This window comes from Tachysurus fulvidraco, chromosome 26 (assembly GCF_022655615.1).
Source record: "Tachysurus fulvidraco isolate hzauxx_2018 chromosome 26, HZAU_PFXX_2.0, whole genome shotgun sequence".
NCBI classification, from domain to species: Eukaryota; Metazoa; Chordata; class Actinopteri; order Siluriformes; family Bagridae; genus Tachysurus; species Tachysurus fulvidraco.
In genome coordinates, this window is record NC_062543.1 from 887811 (window position 1) to 908085 (window position 20275).

At 40.9% G+C, this 20275-nt stretch overlaps 1 protein-coding gene across 6 annotated transcripts in view; it reads left to right on the forward strand.

Annotated features, from left to right (window-relative positions):
• zbtb20 (zinc finger and BTB domain containing 20) overlaps positions 1 to 17799 on the forward strand; it is an 85587-nt gene extending 67788 nt beyond the window's left edge. For all 6 annotated transcript variants that reach the window (XM_027159396.2, XM_027159397.2, XM_027159395.2 and 3 more), the window contains one exon: positions 1638 to 17799. In XM_027159396.2, coding sequence (XP_027015197.2) covers positions 1638 to 2224 — 587 coding nt within the window. In that variant the 3' untranslated portion in view covers positions 2225 to 17799. The remainder of the gene's footprint in view (positions 1 to 1637) is intronic.
• Positions 17800 to 20275: the final 2476 nt, after the last annotated feature.

Sequence of the window (20275 nt, forward strand, 5' to 3'; positions counted from 1 at the left end):
GTTTAATTTGTGTGTAAGGGTTGAGTTTAGTGTGAGTGTGTGAGGGTTGAGTTTAGTGTGAGTGTGTAAGGGTTGAGTTTAGTGTGAGTGTGAGGGTTGAGTTTAGTGTGAGTCTGTAAGGGTTGAGTTTAGTGTGAGGGTTGAGTTTAGTGTGTGTAAGGGTTGAGTTTAGTGTGAGTGTGAGGGTTGAGTTTAATTTGTGTGTGAGGGTTGAGTTTAGTGTGTGTGAGGGTTGAGTTTAGTGTGAGTGTGTAAGGGTTGAGTTTAGTGTGAGTGTGTGAGGGTTGAGTTTAGTGTGAGTCTGTAAGGGTTGAGTTTAGTGTGAGTGTGTGAGGGTTGAGTTTAATGTGTGTGTGAGGGTTGAGTTTAGTGTGAGTGTGTAAGGGTTGAGTTTAGTGTGAGTGTGTAAGGGTTGAGTTTAGTGTGAGTGTGTAAGGGTTGAGTTTAGTGTGAGTGTGTAAGGGTTGAGTTTAGTGTGTGTGTGTGAGGGTTGAGTTTAGTGTGAGTGTGTAAGGGTTGAGTTTAATGTGTGTGTGTGAGGGTTGAGTTTAGTGTGAGGATTGAGTTTAATTTGTGTGTAAGGGTTGAGTTTAGTGTGAGTGTGTAAGGGTTGAGTTTAGTGTGAGTGTGTAAGGGTTGAGTTTAATGTGTGTGTGTGAGGGTTGAGTTTAGTGTGAGGATTGAGTTTAATTTGTGTGTAAGGGTTGAGTTTAGTGTGAGTGTGTAAGGGTTGAGTTTAGTGTGAGTGTGTGAGGGTTGAGTTTAATGTGAGTATGAGGGTTGAGTTTAGTGTGTTAGGGTTGAGTTTAGTGTGTTAGGGTTGAGTAGTGAGTGTGACCACGTGTCTCAGTGTCTCAGGTTTTTTCTACATTCTGCACTAAAGTGAAAGTGACTCTCCTCGTGTCCAGCTCTGGAATGTTATTTTGTCTTATATAACACTGTCAGACTCTGAACCACACACAGAAACACACACACACACACACACACACACACACACACACACACAGTTGAAGGGATAGGTTTAGTTGAGATTAAGCCTGTGATTGGACACACATGCTGTATAACAATATCATGGCACAGGTTTTCACCTCGTATGAAAACCTGGAGCTTTATTAGGGATAAAATGTTCAGTGACCCGACTGGAGTGAGAACGATGACGCAATTTGTTCTCCATCTCTGTTTGTGTCATTTACCTTTAACTCCCCACCTGATTGGTCATCGCTGACGTCATCACCTTCTAGTTACTGGAATCTGGGCTTGTGTAAAGTTGTGTAATGTTTAGATCTATACTAATAAATTCAGACTGGATCGAAATATTCACTGAAAACAAAAACGTCTCAGCAGTAAAGTGGCTCTCGTGCACGCAGGTCCTTAGTTCTCACGAATTAAGCCACGCCCACCAGCACTAAAATGGGCTGGCCTTTCTTCAGTGAAGAATCTTTAAACATTAATACAGAACTATCGTTAATAGGGAAAGTGATGTCACTTCCTGTGCGCATGAACATTTGTTTGTAGTATGTGAAAAAACGAAAGAAGGTGTTAAAGCTACAAACAGCTGGAAGTTTAGAAAGAAGTCAATGTGGAAGGAGATGCAGATAAAATGCAGGTTTGTTTGTTTTTTGTTTCTGTCTGTGCAGGTGAGAAGCCGCACCAGTGCAGCATCTGCTGGCGCTCGTTCTCCCTGAAGGATTACCTGATCAAGCACATGGTGACCCACACAGGCGTGCGCGCCTACCAGTGCAGCATCTGCAACAAGCGCTTCACACAGAAGAGCTCGCTCAACGTGCACATGCGCCTGCACCGCGGCGAGAAGTCCTACGAGTGCTACATCTGCAAGAAGAAGTTCTCCCACAAGACCCTGCTGGAGAGGCACATGGCGCTGCACAGCACCGCGCCCGGGGTCACCGGGGTCGTCACTGGGGTCACCGGCGTTGTCACCGGGGTCACAGGGGTTGTCACCGGGGTCTCTGCCAGCAACCCGGCAGGCACCACCTCCATCCCGGTGCAGATGGCCGTCCCCGAACCCGGCCCCGGAGTCGTGGCTCTGGCCATGCCGGTAGGAGGAGGCGGAGCAGGGGGAGGAGTCAGTGGATCCGGAGTGGGCGTGGCCTCAGAGGCAAGCTGCCAGGAAGCGACGACCTACATGTGCTCCGTGTGCCCGGTCAAATTTGACCAAATCGAGCACTTCAACGACCACATGCGCAAGCACGTCTCTGACGGATAAGTACAAAATATATACCGAAAAAGTTTTAAAAAAAAAAAACTTTTTAAACAACAACAAAAAAAAAAAGAATGAAAAATAATGGCACTAGATTTTTTTTGTTTATTTGTTTGTTTTCCCTAAAATTGGGGGCATGAAGAGTAATGAGTATAGACACTGGCACATTGAGTTGAGTTTTCCCAGAAAACAAAAAGTTTTTTTTTTTGTTTGTTTTTTGTTTTGTTTTTTTGGTCGCTTTTTGTCGTTATTCTTAAAGAATTAAAAAACCATAGATGGTGGCCTTAAGGCTGTGTAGTTGGCGACTGATCCACTGGCTGGATCCAAACTACCGGCCTCTAAATGTATGATTTCCTTACTGATTTATGTGTTGAACACTACCGAAAGGCCTGCGAAAGATACTCACACACACTCGCACACACACACTCTTTTATATATATATATATATATATATATATATATATATACACACACACACACATATATATATACACAGACTACTTATACACTTACATAACGTAGAGTGAGTCGTATCGTATGTGTGCATATGTGGCTGTGTGTGTGTGTGTGTTTGTGTGTGTGTGTGTGTGTGCAAAACCGTGACATTTTTAAAGCGTTTTCCCATGTAGACCGTACTGGATGCCACGGCGTCCTGATTACTGTGGTAAACCTTTACAAAAAAAAAAAAAACAATATCTGGCTTGGATTCGTTGGAAAGTGAAGACGGTCACACGTTTGCCTTTTTTCCGTCAGATCAGAATTCCACACTGGCTCTTATTTATTACACGGATTAAACAATGCGTTCGAGAAATCAAATCGAGTCGTCGCAAGGAAAAGAACGTCTGACTCCCTGTATGATGTTTTTTTTTTTTTATCTTATCCGTATCCTTTATCTGCCCAACACACCCCACCCTCTCCCTGCCCCGCCCCGCCCCGCCCCGTATACCCCCTCCACACCACCCCACCTCTCCCTGTTCCACCCCGATCCCCTTTTAGACGGCTGGAGTGCAGTTTACAGGAGGAGGGACTGGGTTAGAGTTTGTCAGTATTTCAGCTTTGTGAATCCGTGTTGCGAACACTGCCACTGAAAGACTGTTATTTGACCTCTTCCTAAAAACAAGAGAAGAAAAAAACAAACAAGAAAATGGAATTAAAAAAGAGTAAGAAGCCCGGGAACAACAGAGGCTTCTTTATTTCTCTCAAAAGGTTCTCAAAAACATATTTCTCATCACTTTACGATTGAAATTGAAATAAAAATAAGAAGATGAGCGCAGTCTCGCGCGGCTCGGTGTTAGCGGCTGCGCCACACACTCGCGCGTTCAGACTGTTACACCCCGACGCGGCGTGCTGAAGCTTTTCTCACTATTCTCACTACTACACCAGCCGCTGACACCGAGCCAGTTAGCGACCCGGACACAAATAACCCAACGTCCAAAAATAAAGAAGGAAAAAAGGAAAAGGAGTTTTAAAGGAAAAAAAAAAGAAAAAAACAAAGCTGCTTCCTGTTAGCGACGTCCGCCGTGACTCAGCTGTTTGGGCGGGTGGGGCGACTCAAGTGCACTACTCCTGATCCCTAAGCCCCACCTAGTGGCTCAAACGGCCCGGCGTGAGCTTTCTTTTTTCTTTTCCTTTTTTTTGGCTGACAGGAAGCACAAAGAGTGTGAGAAGGAGAAAAGATAGATAAAGAGAGGGAGCGAGAGAGGACTAGCCGAAATAAACACACCCCTTCACTATCTAGTGCACTTACTCTATTGGGAGCCATTTTATACAGCATTTTTGACATGAAATCCCACAATGCACTGCAGCAGAACAGCGTACCCATAATGCATCATGCTTTGTAGGGAAGAAAAAAGAATAATTGTAAAAAAAATTGTAAAAAAAAAAAAAAAAAACCCGGTCCTTTTTCTCTTTTCCTTCATTCATTTATTTGTTCATTTGTTTGTCTTTAGGATTCTGTTCCTGACTGAAGTGCACTACTTCTGATCCCTAACCCCCATCTAGTAGCTCCAACAGACCTCAGCTCACAAAACAGACAGACAGACAGACAGACAGAGACACAGACAAACAGAGACACAGACAAACAGAGACACAGACAGAGACACAGACAGACAAAGACACAGACAGAGACACAGACAGACAAAGACAGAGACAAAGACAGAGACACAGACAGACAAAGACACAGACAGAGACACAGACAGACAGAGACACAGACAGACAGAGACACAGACAGAGACAAAGACACAGACAGAGACACAGACAGACAGAGACAAAGACACAGACACAGAGAGACAGACAGACAGAGATACAGACAGAGACACAGACAGAAAAAAGACACAGAGAAAGACAGACCGACAAAAAGACAGAGACATATAGACAGAGACAGACAGACAGGTCAAAACCACACCTTGTCCTAGCTAGTGCACTATTTTAGGGTTTTCTTCAAAAATGCAAACAGACAGAAAGAGACAGAAAATCAACACCGTCTCATTTCTTGCTGACTGATTTACTGACTACTTTTCATCCCTAAGCCCTTTTGTTGTGGCCCAGTGGGAAAAAGTAGAAAGACACAGAAAGAGTGAGAGGTGTCCAAAGCCACACCCTGTCCTCCTGAGCTATTTTAAGAGTCCTGGAACATTTAGTTCTGCTAAATTCCCACAATGCATCGCTGTGTGATGGTCGCAGCCTGAAGTGCACTACTCACGAGCCCTAAACCCTTTGTAGTGGAAAAAAGAGTAGAGATTGAGACGTGTCCCAAACCACATGCACCAGACGACGTACCGTCTAGTGCACTATTTTAGGATCTGTGTCTGATCTCACGGCCCACAAACAGTCAGAGAGACGTGTCCAAAATCTCACCCTGTTCACTACATAGTGCACTAGCTCTAGACTTCCCACAATGCAGGTTGTCAGTTTGAGTCACTAGATCAGTTCCCTTGTAAGAAACCCAGTTTTATTTTGTGTGTTTAAACACAGCCCAGAGTGTGTGTGTGTGTGTGTGTGTGTGTGTGTGTGTGTGTGTGTGTGTGTGTGTGACAATGAGGTCATTTCAGCATTGCTGCCCCGGCTTTAGTCCGCTGCTCGCTCTCTTCACATCCACACGCCCACCCCGTTATTTACCGTCGTGACAAAAAAAAAAAAAAAGCAATCGTAATAATAATAAATTTCATTTTCCAACAAAAAAAAAAAGAAATAATAATATGTTCGTTTATCGAGAAACAAAACATCAGAGTGTTACTTTGCACACTTTTAAACGCCTGTGCTTCGTATGAAATTGTTTCAATTGTTTTTCCTGCTTTGTCGGTTTTAAAGGATTTTTTTGTTGTTTTTGTTTTTGGGGTTTTGTTTTTTTTTGGAGAAAAAGGACTGCATGGTTTTTTCTCACGTCTATGTTTTGCACTGCAGAAACCGATAAGTGCACTACTGTTACCACAGAGGTTCTAGTTTTAGAGAGAGAAAAAGCGTTTTTATCTAAATGAGTTGAGTTTTGTGTTCAGTAGCTTTGTTTCTTTCTCTTTTCATTTCTTTTCTTTCTTTTTTTACGAGATGATGATGATGATGATGATGATGATTAATGTTTTGCGATTTTGTTATTAGCACTCGCTAGTATTCACTTGTGATGTGTTTGTTTTGGTGGTTGTGTGTTTTTGTTCATTTTTTCTTCCTATTTAAATCCGTACCATGTCGTATGTGTGTATGTGTGAGTGTGTGTGTGTGTGTGTGTATATGTGTGTGGGGGGGTGGGGGGTGGGGGGTTGTTTTAAAAATCTTTCTGCATCCCCACCAGCAGTCTCATACGCTGAAACACACACAGACACACAGTGAACCGTTTCATACCAAACAACATCTGAAACGTGTGTGTTGTGAATATAAATTGTGTTGTAGAGGCAGTTGTGTTGTTGGTTGTGCAGCTTTTTATTGTGTATTGTGCAAAGATTTTGTGTGTGTGTGTGTGTGAGAGAGAGAGATGCCTGAACTGTAGGGCTTCCTTTGCAATGTGCAGTGCAGGTACTGCGTTTGTGTGTTTGTGTGTGTGTGTGTGTTTGTGTGTGTGTGTGTGTGTGTGTGTGTGTTATCCGCCAGCACAGTTTCACAACTTCACAAGAACAATCACAGCAAATAAAATAAATAACACACACCCCCAGAGCACAGCACAGCGACAGGCCTCAGTCCACTTCCTCACACAAACACACATACACACACACACACACTTGCAGGAGATGATGCGCTTTATTATCAAACAGGAAGTTGTGTCCGGTTGTGAGAGACACTCAGGCATGTGCCAATGTTTTATTCTCATTTCATCATCATACTGTATTAATGGGTTTGAGTGCACAGCTCTGTGTGTGTGTGTGTGTGTGTGTGTGTGTGTGTGTGTGTGGAACCTTCAGGAAGGTTGGACTGATGTCATTTCCTGTTGCAGTGAGATTACATCAGCCCGGAGCTCAGTGTGCTTTAATTAGACACGTACAGCGTGAGGAGGAGAGACGAAGCCCTTCACCTTCACCAGAACGCTCAGCGTGTTAGCTCCGCCCACTTTTTAAGGAAAAGGACATCAGGCTTTGAACTCGTATTAGACAGCGCTCACATACACTGCGCTCTGATACGTCGCGTTCACAAATACACGTCTCCATCAGCCAATACAAATGAAGGAGGCTTTGTGTCTGATCCGTAACCAGTGGGCGAATCTCCCAGAAATCTCTGGGATTAAATGCGTTTTCTCACCTGCTAGAAGTTTCTCTCTGGAGACATTGACACCCAAACAAACGATCTGTCGTGACCTCAAACAAACTTTCCCTTTATCAAAGAAACTAAAGACAATCAGTCAGCTGTCCGACTCAAGCCAAAAATACAGCAAAGATTCAACCAAATGTTCAACTAAAGTAAGATTAAGGATTAAAATAAAATAAAAAGTATGACACAAAAATAAACTTAAACTAAAGTGAAGCTTTTTAGGCAAAACTGAATCGAATATTAATCACAGACGAAGCCACAAGTGAAATTGTACGTCACCTAGCAGACGAATATATATTTTGACGTTAAAAACAGCAGTTTATTGTTCGAGACCAAACAGTGAACCTGCATTTATCCCGACACAGAGACCTTCACCTGAGCTGCACCTCACACCTGTACACACACCTGTACACACACCTGTACACACACCTGTACACACACCATGACACCAGACTTCACAGAGCTGATCATCGGCACATGTCTGAGTCATTTCTCCGAGTCTCTCAGCAGACGAATCTCCTGTTGTTTGTCAGAAGGATAAGAACGCTCCAGAGAATTCTGGGAATGCAGTTCACGCCCTATTTACAACATTAAGGCTTGCTGAACGAATCAAAGCCGAGTGAATCAGACGAGCGAATCACTCAGACGAGCTCCACGATTCGTTTTGTGATTCAGTTCAAGCCCGAGTCTTAGGAGCGAAGACTCGTTTATCTGTTCAGTGAGGATTAGCAGACGGGCTGCACGTCATCTAGGATTCTTTAAATAAATAAAACAAACACCTTGATGATGATGATGATGATGAAGAACGCATTTTGTCGGCCATCATGTTTGTGCCCTTAAAACCAGCCTTAATGACATTTAACAACCAAAATGCACTAAAGCGTGTACAAGGTGCTCTCGCAATACAGCAGTGCAAATCACCTGTTATTTACACACACACACACACACACACACACACACACTTACACATCCTCACTCACACACTCATTCACACAATCACAAACACACACACACTCGTTCACACACATTTTCAGATATTTTCTCAGTACACTTCTATATAACTTCGCCGTTCACAGTTTTTATCTATAATCACCTTTTCGTGTTATCGCAGAGGTTCGAGCTCAGAGACTCTTTACCTTCATGTATTTAAAAAAAAGAAAAAAGAACTAAAAAAAAGAAATATATATCTACCTATCTATCTATCTATCTATCTATCTATCTATCTATCTATCTATCTTTTCACCTGTTGTTCGTTTTTTTACACATCTACACCGTCCCAAAAAACCCAAACACAACGTTCTCGTCCAGATCCAACACACATGACATCTGCCCTGCGCTACGCCTCCGAGGCTAACGTAGCTAACAGAAGATTATAACCACCAGATTAGCCTCACACACTCCCCTCAGAACACCACACTTAGTTTGTTAATTAACTGTGAAGAAGTTTATTATCATCCGAATTACTTCTAACTCTGAGCTCCACCCTTTACGCCTCGCCACCTAACGTCTCACATCCACATGTCTGCTTACGACAGTAAAACATCTCCCGAGGCTAAACTGGAGGACATTCGCTTCTGTTATCTGATTCGTTTGAGCTATAGCAGACAACACGTTTGGGTTTTTTGTTTTTCTTTCTTTTTTAAGACGATTTTATCACAAGATTTTCAGCAGGTAATTCAGTTTTTTGGGGGTTTTATGGTCATTTTTCACATTTATTCATTTACACACACACACACATAAGCACGCACACACAAAATGCTCTAGTTTTTATTCTTTTTAGTGTACAGTTACAGAATCTTACTCTTACAGATCTGCTAAAGTATGTGTGTGTTTGTGTGTGTGTGTGTGTGTGTGTTTGTGTCTTGGGATTTGTTCTTTATATTTTTACACTTTTCCTATCTGGTAGTTTGTTTTCTTTTGGGCACAGAAATAATATGTAACTTCACACCGCCTTTATCTGCTGGTACAAAACAATATCTCTACTTTTCTTTCTTTCTTTCTTTTTTCTTTCTTTCACATTACAACACGCTGGTATGATTCATGTTCTCATACACACTCATATCTGAAACTCCGACAGCGTTATTCAGAAACACCGCAGAGATGTTCAAGTGTCTCAACAGTTTTAATTCCAAAACCCCTTCAGTTAAACCGCTTCACACCCCGTCAGCATCGTTATTATTATTATTATTATTATTATATGCTGATTATTTGTGTAAACATATATAAAAAAACACGTTTTCTCGTATTTAAAAACGAACACGTCACTGTATTTATGTACTTTTTCTTCTCTTGCTTTTCTCATCAGCACCATCTCACGTTTCACACGAGTGCTAAAAAAAAAGCTCGACGTTTATTGGTTGCCCTGGCTACACCCCTTCATCGACACACACACCCCCACACACACACACACACATGCCCCTCCCCCTTCGTATCCACAAACCACAAACAACCAGTCAGGGTCTGAAGGGGTTAGAATTGTCATCAACACCCCAGAACTACACACACACACACACACACACACACACACACAGTGCTGTACATACAATAAAACAAGCAACGATTTTTTTTGTTTTGTTGTTGAAAAAAATGCCGTTTAATAACAAAGTGCCTCTTTGTATAGCTGCAAGCTTGAAACTCTACGTCACTGTCACCCACAACACCATGTGTTATAATATTAATCATAATAATCATAAAACTGTACAGTATTCTTTCACTAGCAAACTTAATCACTGCCTGAAACAAATCCCAAGTGAAGTTTAAAGTATTGATTACCAGCAATAATGAAATACAGATCAAATAAAAAAAAAACCTAGGAAACATTTTTAAGAGAATAATAAACCCTGTGCTTTGCCTTGTGTAACGTCAGCACCGTGAGTAAGGGTGTGTGTCCTGAACCCTGAAATCACCAAAATAACACCGTTTTTATTCAATATTTTCGTCCAAAGTGCCCTGGTCTACTACACACACACTCACACACACTCACACATACACACAGATAAAAAAAAAAAGTTATTTGCAGAGCCTTTTTTTGTGTGTGTAATGTGATTTCTTCCGCTTTACAACGTCAGCACTTAGACTTTAACCTTCAGTTTGGCTCTGTAGAGAAAGTGTGTTGTGTCGTGTGTGTGTGTGAGTGTGTGTGTGTGTGTGTGTGTGTGCGATATCGTGAGTAGAGAAGTGCCGATAATCATTGCGATGTTTTACGCTGTGGAATATTAGTGTAGTGAACGTGTAGTCGCTGTGTTGCGGTTCGATGTTTTATCCGTACGATTAAACTAAATCTCACACTTTCACAGTAACGTTAGAGGAAACAAATCCGCGCCGAATCCCAGAATCTGTCAAATCTGCTACTCTATTAGTCAGTACTGATCATGTCAGAAAGACGCCGCACGTTCTGGAACAAACACACAGCGTGCAGCGCCGATAAAACTCACATACGCTTCCCCCCACCCGAGTTTTAGTCTTGGCCGATTCCCGCCCACCAGCCAGTTCTCAATAGCTTCCGACCGGAGACATAAAGGCTAACACGTGCTTCCTGGGAGATGTGTGAAGTCAGCCATCTTTAACACCTGCTGCATCACAGAGCAGAGTGACACAGGAACTCAGAGTGCCGTCTGCCCTCTTCCATATACACGAGCTCACACGATTGGCTATCACTGTGATCGACAGCAGAGAGAGAGAGAGTCAGAAACATGAACAAGGGACAAATCACACTAAAGTAATGGAATTATTCAGTCGTACACGTGAACCTGTGACATATTAACAGCCATCAGAGATTTCCTTCTTTAATTAAAACGTCATGGTTTTCAAGTAAGGTGAGCGCCGCGACGGCATCGAGGCTTCGTCGTGTACTGTCACGTCACCTCACGTCACGTCGTACTTTGAGTTTTTTACTCACAGCTGCTTTAAATCACTGCTTTATTCATCCACTTTCCTTTCAGCATCTGTACATTTACAGCAGTAATGATACCAATCCAAAGAGGAAACACACACACACACACACACACACACACACACCTTGTTTATAACAACAAATCTTTATTCTACACACGAGACAGTATACAGAGACTTAGAGAAGAACAAATATTTATGAAATACAGAAGCAGATTATTCTTCATTTATCAGAGCGGATAATAGTGCAGTAGGAGCTTGCGTATGAAATTAACACACACACACACACACACCCCTAATCCACTCGCTGATACACACACACACACCAGTGCATGCTGATGCGAGCGGTTTTTCTGGTTAATAAGAGGCTCTGGATTGTTCAGGAACAGTCATGTGGAAGCGGAGGGGAAACACGCCGACGCTGCAGATAGAAGAGAAACAACCAATAAAATCGTCTCTTCTGATTAAAGCACTAAACTGTAACTAGGAAGAAATTCTTTAGATTTATTTAAGATATTTTATCCGAGTCCGGACTCGCGACTCTTCCCAGTTCTCCTGGAATATTATCCCACAGCTGTTTAAGGACATTTTGGGCCCAACATAGTGAATTTGTTCAATCTTTTTTTTTTAGTTTTAATAATTTAATAGGAAAAGTTATACACCAGAGCGTGTGGATGTTCAGACGTATGGAGGTGATGAACCTCTGAAGCTCCTGGTCCAGTTCACTCGAAATATTCTGAATGATCTGTAGAACATCAGACGGCGCTGCAGTATTATCATCCCCATCATTATCCCCGACGTCAGTATTGTAGCCGCGTCGTCGTGTCGCTTTTGCCATAAAAACTCGTCCTTGAGAAAATAAAAGCAGCGTTAACGTGAGGAAGAAAAACACACGTGGCGGAAATCTCAGCCGTCGCTCACATTCCCCTGATTAATCACAGACATTCCTCACTTCTCTCAGCTATTCAGCCCCACAAATATCAACCTTCTGCTTTTTTGTCTTTCTGAACACTTTTAATTATAAGCAGAAATGAAAAAAAAAAAGAATCAAATCAATGAAACGTCGGAGAAAGCAAGCATTCCTGTCGTTCCCCACATTTCTGCCGCATGCCGACCAACACTCGTTTATTACCTTCACTCGCTCCACAGAGTAACTTCACTTACACAATAATCCGTGATCATATCAGAAAGACACACACACAACACACACACACACACACAAATCGTCTGGAGACCGAATTCACTCAGATATTTACAGAAAAAGAGCTTTTTATTTCTCCGACCGATTTAATGGAATATAAAAAAGTCTAAGAGAGAGACGGGATTTAATCAGCAGCCGTGCGATAGAGAAGTGTGACGATAAACACACACACACAAAACACACACACTCTCTCTCTCTCTTACACACTCTTACACACACGGTTGTGAGTGTGAGCTGGACGTGGTGTGTTACAGTGTTTATTATATAGAGTACGGTGTGTTCGCGCGAGCTCAGGATGGACGTTAACTCTAATACAGACAGAAGTGTGCGGCGTCCGGTGTGTGTTCCATAAAAAACGCTGATGTGAAGCGTGAGGAAACGTTCTGCTGCGTGAGAGACGAGTCTCGGTGAGCGTCCGAGTGTTAAAACGCCCGCAGACGCTCTTGAGCCTCTCACCGGTCCGAACAGATCCACCTGCACTGTGCGACTTTCACTACGTGCTTTGGGTCACGTGCGCTGTATCTACGCTGGGCTGCTAACGCTAATGCTAATCTCAGCTGCCCGAAGCTTCCACGCTGATCGAGCTCCGTCTTTATTCATAATAATTTTCCCTTTAATTTAATTTCAGTAAAAAAGAAAACACATGAACGGCGTATTATTATTATTATTATTATTATTATTATTGTTGTTGTTGTTGTTGTTGTTTTCGTTCCTGTAAACACCAAAGAGCATCAGCGTGTCTGTGCATCAGACGTCTTCACGTGATTTGTTAGGATTTGTTTTGATTTTTAGCCGAAGTTTAAACACACAACATCAGAATCTGCTCAAACTTACAGAGACCAAAAAAAACCCCGATTATTTATTCATTTTTTTAAAAAAAAAAATTAAAATTAAAAATCAGATCGTTAAAAAAATCCGACTCGACACCTGTGCAGTGATTCAGGAGAATAAAAGAAAAAAAAACATCTTACGAAGTCGTTAACGTGCGATCGGTCGGTTCGGAGCCGAAATAAATCGGCGAATAAACGATGATTAAAATGCACTGGATCAGTGGAATAAATCAGTCCCGCTTTCATTTTCTTCTGAATATTTTTGTAGAATTATTCTTATGTTTTTCTTTTTTTGATCAATTAAAAAGGACCAAGCTGTGTATTTGTTTGCACATTATTCTAATATTATTATTCTTCTTCTATTATTTGTATTATTATTGATTTTTTTCTGTCTGTTTTCTCGCAGACGCTCTCGCACGAATCTTCTCACGAATTCAAAAACACGTCACACGTTTGAAACTCTAGTGCCTGTTTCTACGCATGTTTTCGTATTTTACAGCATCTTGCATGGATTCGCTCGGTCTTACACACACACACACACACACACACACACACACACACACACACACACAGACAACGACAAAAGCAACCACGAGCGATATTCGTGCGCGTCGTCATGACGACCTAAAGGACCAAACGTTCCCTGTTTATGTTTTTGTTTGTTTGTTTGTTTCCTGTGAGGTAAATATCCATGACTTTTATTCTGTAGTGTAAATATGTTGGGTGGAAAACGTTGATATCAGAGTAGAATGTAAAGCCCGTGGTCATTAGATAAAGGCAATATTATGGTGAAGCATGAGTTCATTTAGAGTACATGGGTTAGCTAATATCTGTCCACATATATATATATATTTATACACACACACACACACACACACACACACACACACACATATCTATATCTATATATCTATATATCTCTATCTCCACATATACACATATATATATTTATAGCCAAATGTCCCTGTTAGCATCCGACTTCCCGTTTTAAGGTCATGTAGAAGACAGTGCTGTTAATCTGGAGTCTGTTTATTCTGCCCTGCTTTTCCTTAGCTGACTAACACACACACACACACACACACACACACACACACACACTCACATGTACACGAGCTCTTATTACACCTCACTCACTTTCACTCTTTCTTCCTTCCTTCCTTTTTCTTTTCTTCCATTCTGGCCTCATGCTAAAGGTTTCTTCTGTACACAGTGATGCTGTCGTAGTGACGCTAGAAAAAGATTTGACTTGTTCAAAGGAATAAAGAAACACAGAAATAATAAAAGAAGTAACTAAGCAACCCTAAATTATATGCTGCAGTTCAATTTTTAAAAAAACAACAAAAAAACTTTTTTTTAAATTATTTTTTAAAAAATCTTTCTCGTGTGTTCGCTTCTTGACGACTGCTGTTCCAGCGGCGAGCTCGGCTTCCTGCCCTGTTTCTCCTGTTGGATTTCTTTTCGGTTGTTGGAATGTGTGTGTGTGTGTGTGTGTGTGCGTGAGTGTGTGTGTGCGTGTGTGTGTGTGTACACAGCCGTTATTTTCTACTTTTGACTTGTCGAACACTGGACTAAAGTGAGACACAAACAAGCAGCACAGGACACGGCGTCACCGTCCGTCACGTCACCAAACAAAAGTAAATAAATAAATAAATAAAATGGTGTTAAATTTGTTAAAAAAAAAAAAAAAAGGTTCGATTAGTGACCGAAGGTACGTGCTGATAATCAGAGCCGCAAACCGACCACCAGGACACGGGCATCATCCACACCTTCAGACCTTCCTGAGCGTGCCTTCTGCCTTCTGTGTTTCCTCTCGACTCGACAGGATCACAGTCTTCAAATCTGATTCTTTTTGATCAAAGTGGAATCAGTTCATTTTGTTTATTTAGCTCACATTTTTCCATCGAATTTAAACGACGTTTGAAGTCTTGTGTTATTTTTTCCCCATGAGCCTATAAATATATATCTGGTGATATGAGAGCTGAGTATCAGCACGTGCCCGACGTCGTCCACCTGTAATCGTTAGAAAAGAAAAAAAAACAATCAAACAAAAAGGGAAACCACTTCAATAAAAAGTTCAACCAATTTTACTAAACCACTAAAAGCGTAAAAGTCGTCTCACGCTCTTTGTCTCAAAATGCTCTTCTTCTTCTTATTCTTATTCTTCTTCTTCAACAACGACGACAACGACAACACCCCCGACTGCCACTTTTTAAAAAAAAAAATACAAAAAAAAGAGAAAAAAGAGATTTGCACTAAAGTAATAGTCGTCTTCTCGGATGAGCGTCAGTTTGTAGTAGAGAACAGAGGAGAAGAGATGGAGTGTGATGGTGAGCTGCCCGTGCACTCGCACCATGCTGTGTGTGTGTGTGTGTGTGTGTGTGAGAGAGAGAGAGAGAGCTGAGAATTTTTTAAATATTTAAAAATGTACAAAAAAAAATGAAGAAAAAGAAAAGAGAAAGGTGTGTGACACGTGACGTCCTGGAGGCTCGCGCTCGCTCACGCCAGCGCTGGATTCGTGCTCGATGAGGCGATAGAGGCGAAGAGAACGAGGCGCGTTTGAACTTTAGTACTTCCGGTTTCCTCGTGTCATTGTTTTAGGGGAAAAGAGAGAAAAACAAACAAGAGAGACGGTGGAAACGGAGCTCCGGAGATCCGTCCCGGAAACACGGCGCCAAAAAATCTGTTTAAAAAAGATTTTAATGGAGTAAATAATAAAAAAAAAAACAACACACACACACCGACATCCACATCAGTTTCTCTCCGTTATTAGATCTGTTAACTTCAGTAACATAAAAGACGTAGTGTGTACAAAAGATGGACTTTTTCTTCCTTCTGTTTGTCATCACTGGTTTTTGTCGTCACGCTTTTCACACAACAAACAGAAGAGCAGGCGTCTTGTTCCCGGGACACGCCGGAGAAAAAAAAGGAGAGAGAAAAAAAACCCCTTGTGAGTGGGAGTGTAATCAGTGTAAACGCCTGTCTATAGGAAAGCTGTTCCTTTATTTCTGCGTGCGACTTTACGAGTCACGCACACACACAGGCCGGGAAAAGCAGCCGTAAGGGAAAAGCACAAACCCGCAGCTTCTTTCCTTTACGGCTGCTTTTTCTCTCTACGCTCATTAATAATCGATAGCAATCATAAGTAGTGATGAATTTTTTTGGATTTTGTCAGAACTAGTGGCTTTAATGTAATAAGCGCTTCGTGGTGTTTATTGAAAGGTGTCGCAAAAAAAAGAAATAAATAAATAAACAAGTAAATAAATAAAAGGTGTCACGTCTCAAAATCGTCGCGTGTTAGAGGAAGCATAAGTATGTGCCTTCAATGTGATCTTTCTTGGTGAGCTTGTTATTCTCCAGAAGCTGAAGCCAGCGATTGTGTTTGCACTAAAACCAAAACCGCTTTGTCGTGATGTAGGTGATTTAAAGCGAGCTTTGTCGCGTCACTTTAACCGTGTGCATGAGGGTCAATTTAGGGCTAGAGCTCTCATAACGCTGATCTGTAAACTAGTGCAGCTTATGGAAAAATCCCCGGATTTAAAAAAAAAAAAAAAAGAGAAAGAAATACATTAAAAAATAATAAATAAATAATAATAATGAAATAAAGAATATCTGCTTCGTTCTGTGTCGCATTCAGTTCAGAGCCTCACATACTCACGCTCTGGAAACATCATCGGTTAGATGTGTGCCGACCATCACACACACACACACACACACACACACACACACACACACACTCAACACCATCATGAACACCAGAAAGGCACCATTATCACACAAGATGGGTAATAAACAAACACACACACACACACAGGATGTCGGCACACACCTAACACACACACACAGCATAAAGAAAGAACTTTGTTGGTTTGTTTGTTTTGTTTTGTTTTTTTAAGCACGCATGAACTCACAAGGTCGCCTCGAGACTATTGGTCATAAAGTTGTTTTTGTCTTCTTTTGTAAATTATTCTTGGTATTATAATGATTCTGATTCTGATGATTGTTGTTATTGTTTTTATTATTATTATTACTATTATTATTATTATTATTATTATTATTACTAAACTGATTACTGACTTTGTTAGTGGGATATAAAAAGCCTCCATGCTTTGAGTCTTAGAAATGCACCTTATCACGGCCGAGTCGAGTCGAGTCGAGTCTTCTGATGCGTCTGATTCAGCACCTTACAACGCAGCATGATCTCACCTTACTGTACACCAGTCTCGCTCACAACAACAACAACAACAACAACAACAACAGCAGCAGCAAAATAAACCTGATTTCCAGAAAAAAGAAAGAAAGAAAGAACATTTAAAGGGATGTGCCAAAGTTTGGAGGCGATCTCCCTTGTTATTATTTTGTTGTTTTATTTTTTGTTTTTTTTTTTTGTTTTTTTTTTTGTTTGTTTGTTTGTTTGTTTTTAAGACATACTATTCCTTTCATTCTCTTCTCCTTCAGTTATCGCAGCGCTACCTTCATGTAACCTTTCCTATAAACGTGTTTAAGGAAAACATAAAACGAAAAAAAAGAGGATTTATTTCAGCAGTCAGTATCATTACCTGCCATTTTACAGTAAGCCCTGTATTTCACGTATAATTACCAGTGATGTGTATTTGTTATTATACAGAAAAATAGCTGTAAAAGCTTCATTATGTTACATAATATTGTGACTTTTTTTTTCGAAAAAAACTGTGAAGACTTATCTTGCATATACTTTATACAGAAGTATTAAGCCTTAATACAAAAGACTAAAAAAAGGAGTGGAAGAATAACTGATTGTCGCAAAAGTAAGGATGATGATTTTTTTGTAAATGTTACCAGCACTTTTTTGTAATTTTCACTCTTCTTGAGGTATTGTACAAGTTCACGCTGTTTGTGAAGTTTGAATATGAAGGAATAAAAACTAGTACTTTCCTGTACTTCACACATGAGGATCCTCCGTCTTCTTCTTTTTATCTTCATCAAACACCATCACCTTATACACCGTCACCTTATACACCGTCACCTTATACACCGTCACCTTATACACCATCACCTTATACACCATCACCTTATACACCATCACCTTATACACCATCACCTTATACACCGTCACCTTATACACTATCACCTTAAACACTATCACCTTATACACCGCTACCTTATACACCGTCACCTTATACACCGTCACCTTATACACCGTCACCTTATACACCGTCACCTTATACACCGTCACCTTATACACCATCACCTTATACACCGTCACCTTATACACCATCACCTTATACACCGTCACCTTATACACTATCACCTTAAACACTATCACCTTATACACCGCTACCTTATACACCGTCACCTTATACACCGTCACCTTATACACCGTCACCTTATACACCATCACCTTATACACCATCACCTTATACACCGTCACCTTATACACCATCACCTTATACACCATCACCTTATACACCATCACCTTAAACACTATCACCAAACCTTATACACCATCACCTTATACACTATCACCTTATACACTATCACCTTATACACCATCACCTTATACACCATCACCTTAAACAACATCACCTTAAACACCACATCTTATACACCATCACCTTATACCACCATCACCTTATACACCATCACCTTAAACACCACATCTTATACGCCATCACCTTAAACACCATCACCTTAAACACCATCACCTTAAACACCACATCTTATACACCATCAAACAACATCACCTTAAACACCATCACCTTATACACCATCACCTTAAACACCATCACCTTACACACCATCACCTTGAACACCATCACCTTATACACCATCACCTTATACACCATCACCTTAAACACTATCACCAACACTATCACCTTAAACACCATCACCTTGAACACCATCACTTTGAACACCATGACCTTATACACCATCATCTTATACACCATCACCTTAAACACTATCACCAACACTATCACCTTAAACACCATCACCTTGAACACCATCACCTTAAACAACATCACCTTATACACCATCACCTTATACACCATCACCTTAAACACTATCACCAACACTATCACCTTAAACACCATCACCTTGAACACCATCACCTTATACACCATCACCTTATACACCATCACCTTAAACACTATCACCAAACCTTATACACCATCACCTTAAACACTATCACTAACACCATCACCTTAAACACCATTACCTTGAACACCATCACCTTAAACAACATCACCTTATACACCATCACCTTATACACCATCACCTTAAACACTATCACCAAACCTTATACACCATCACCTTAAACAACATCACCTTATACACCATCACCTTATACACCATCACCTTAAACACCATCACCTTATACACCATCACCTTAAACATCACCTTATACACCATCACCTTATACACCATCACCTTAAACACCATCACCTTATACACCATCACCTTAAACATCACCTTATACACCATCACCTTATACACCATCACCTTAAACACCATCACCTTAAACACCACATCTTATACACCATCACCTTAAACACCATCACCTTAAACACCACATCTTATACGCCATCACCTTAAACACCATCACCTTAAACACCACATCTTATACACCATCAAACAACATCACCTTAAACACCATCACCTTATACACCATCACCTTAAACACCATCACCTTACACACCATCACCTTGAACACCATCACCTTAAACACTATCACCAACACTATCACCTTAAACACCATCACCTTGAACACCATCACTTTGAACACCATGACCTTATACACCATCACCTTATACACCATCACCTTAAACACTATCACCAACACTATCACCTTAAACACCATCACCTTGAACACCATCACCTTAAACAACATCACCTTATACACCATCACCTTATACACCATCACCTTAAACACTATCACCAACACTATCACCTTAAACACCATCACCTTGAACACCATCACCTTAAACAACATCACCTTATACACCATCACCTTATACACCATCACCTTAAACACTATCACCAAACCTTATACACCATCACCTTAAACACTATCACTAACACCATCACCTTAAACACCATTACCTTGAACACCATCACCTTAAACAACATCACCTTATACACCATCACCTTATACACCATCACCTTAAACACTATCACCAAACCTTATACACCATCACCTTATACACCATCACCTTATACACTATCACCAAACCTTATACACCATCACCTTAAACAACATCACCTTATACACCATCACCTTATACACCATCACCTTAAACACCATCACCTTATACACCATCACCTTAAACATCACCTTATACACCATCACCTTATTCACCATCACCTTAAACACCATCACCTTAAACACCATCACCTTAAACACCACATCTTATACACCATCACCTTAAA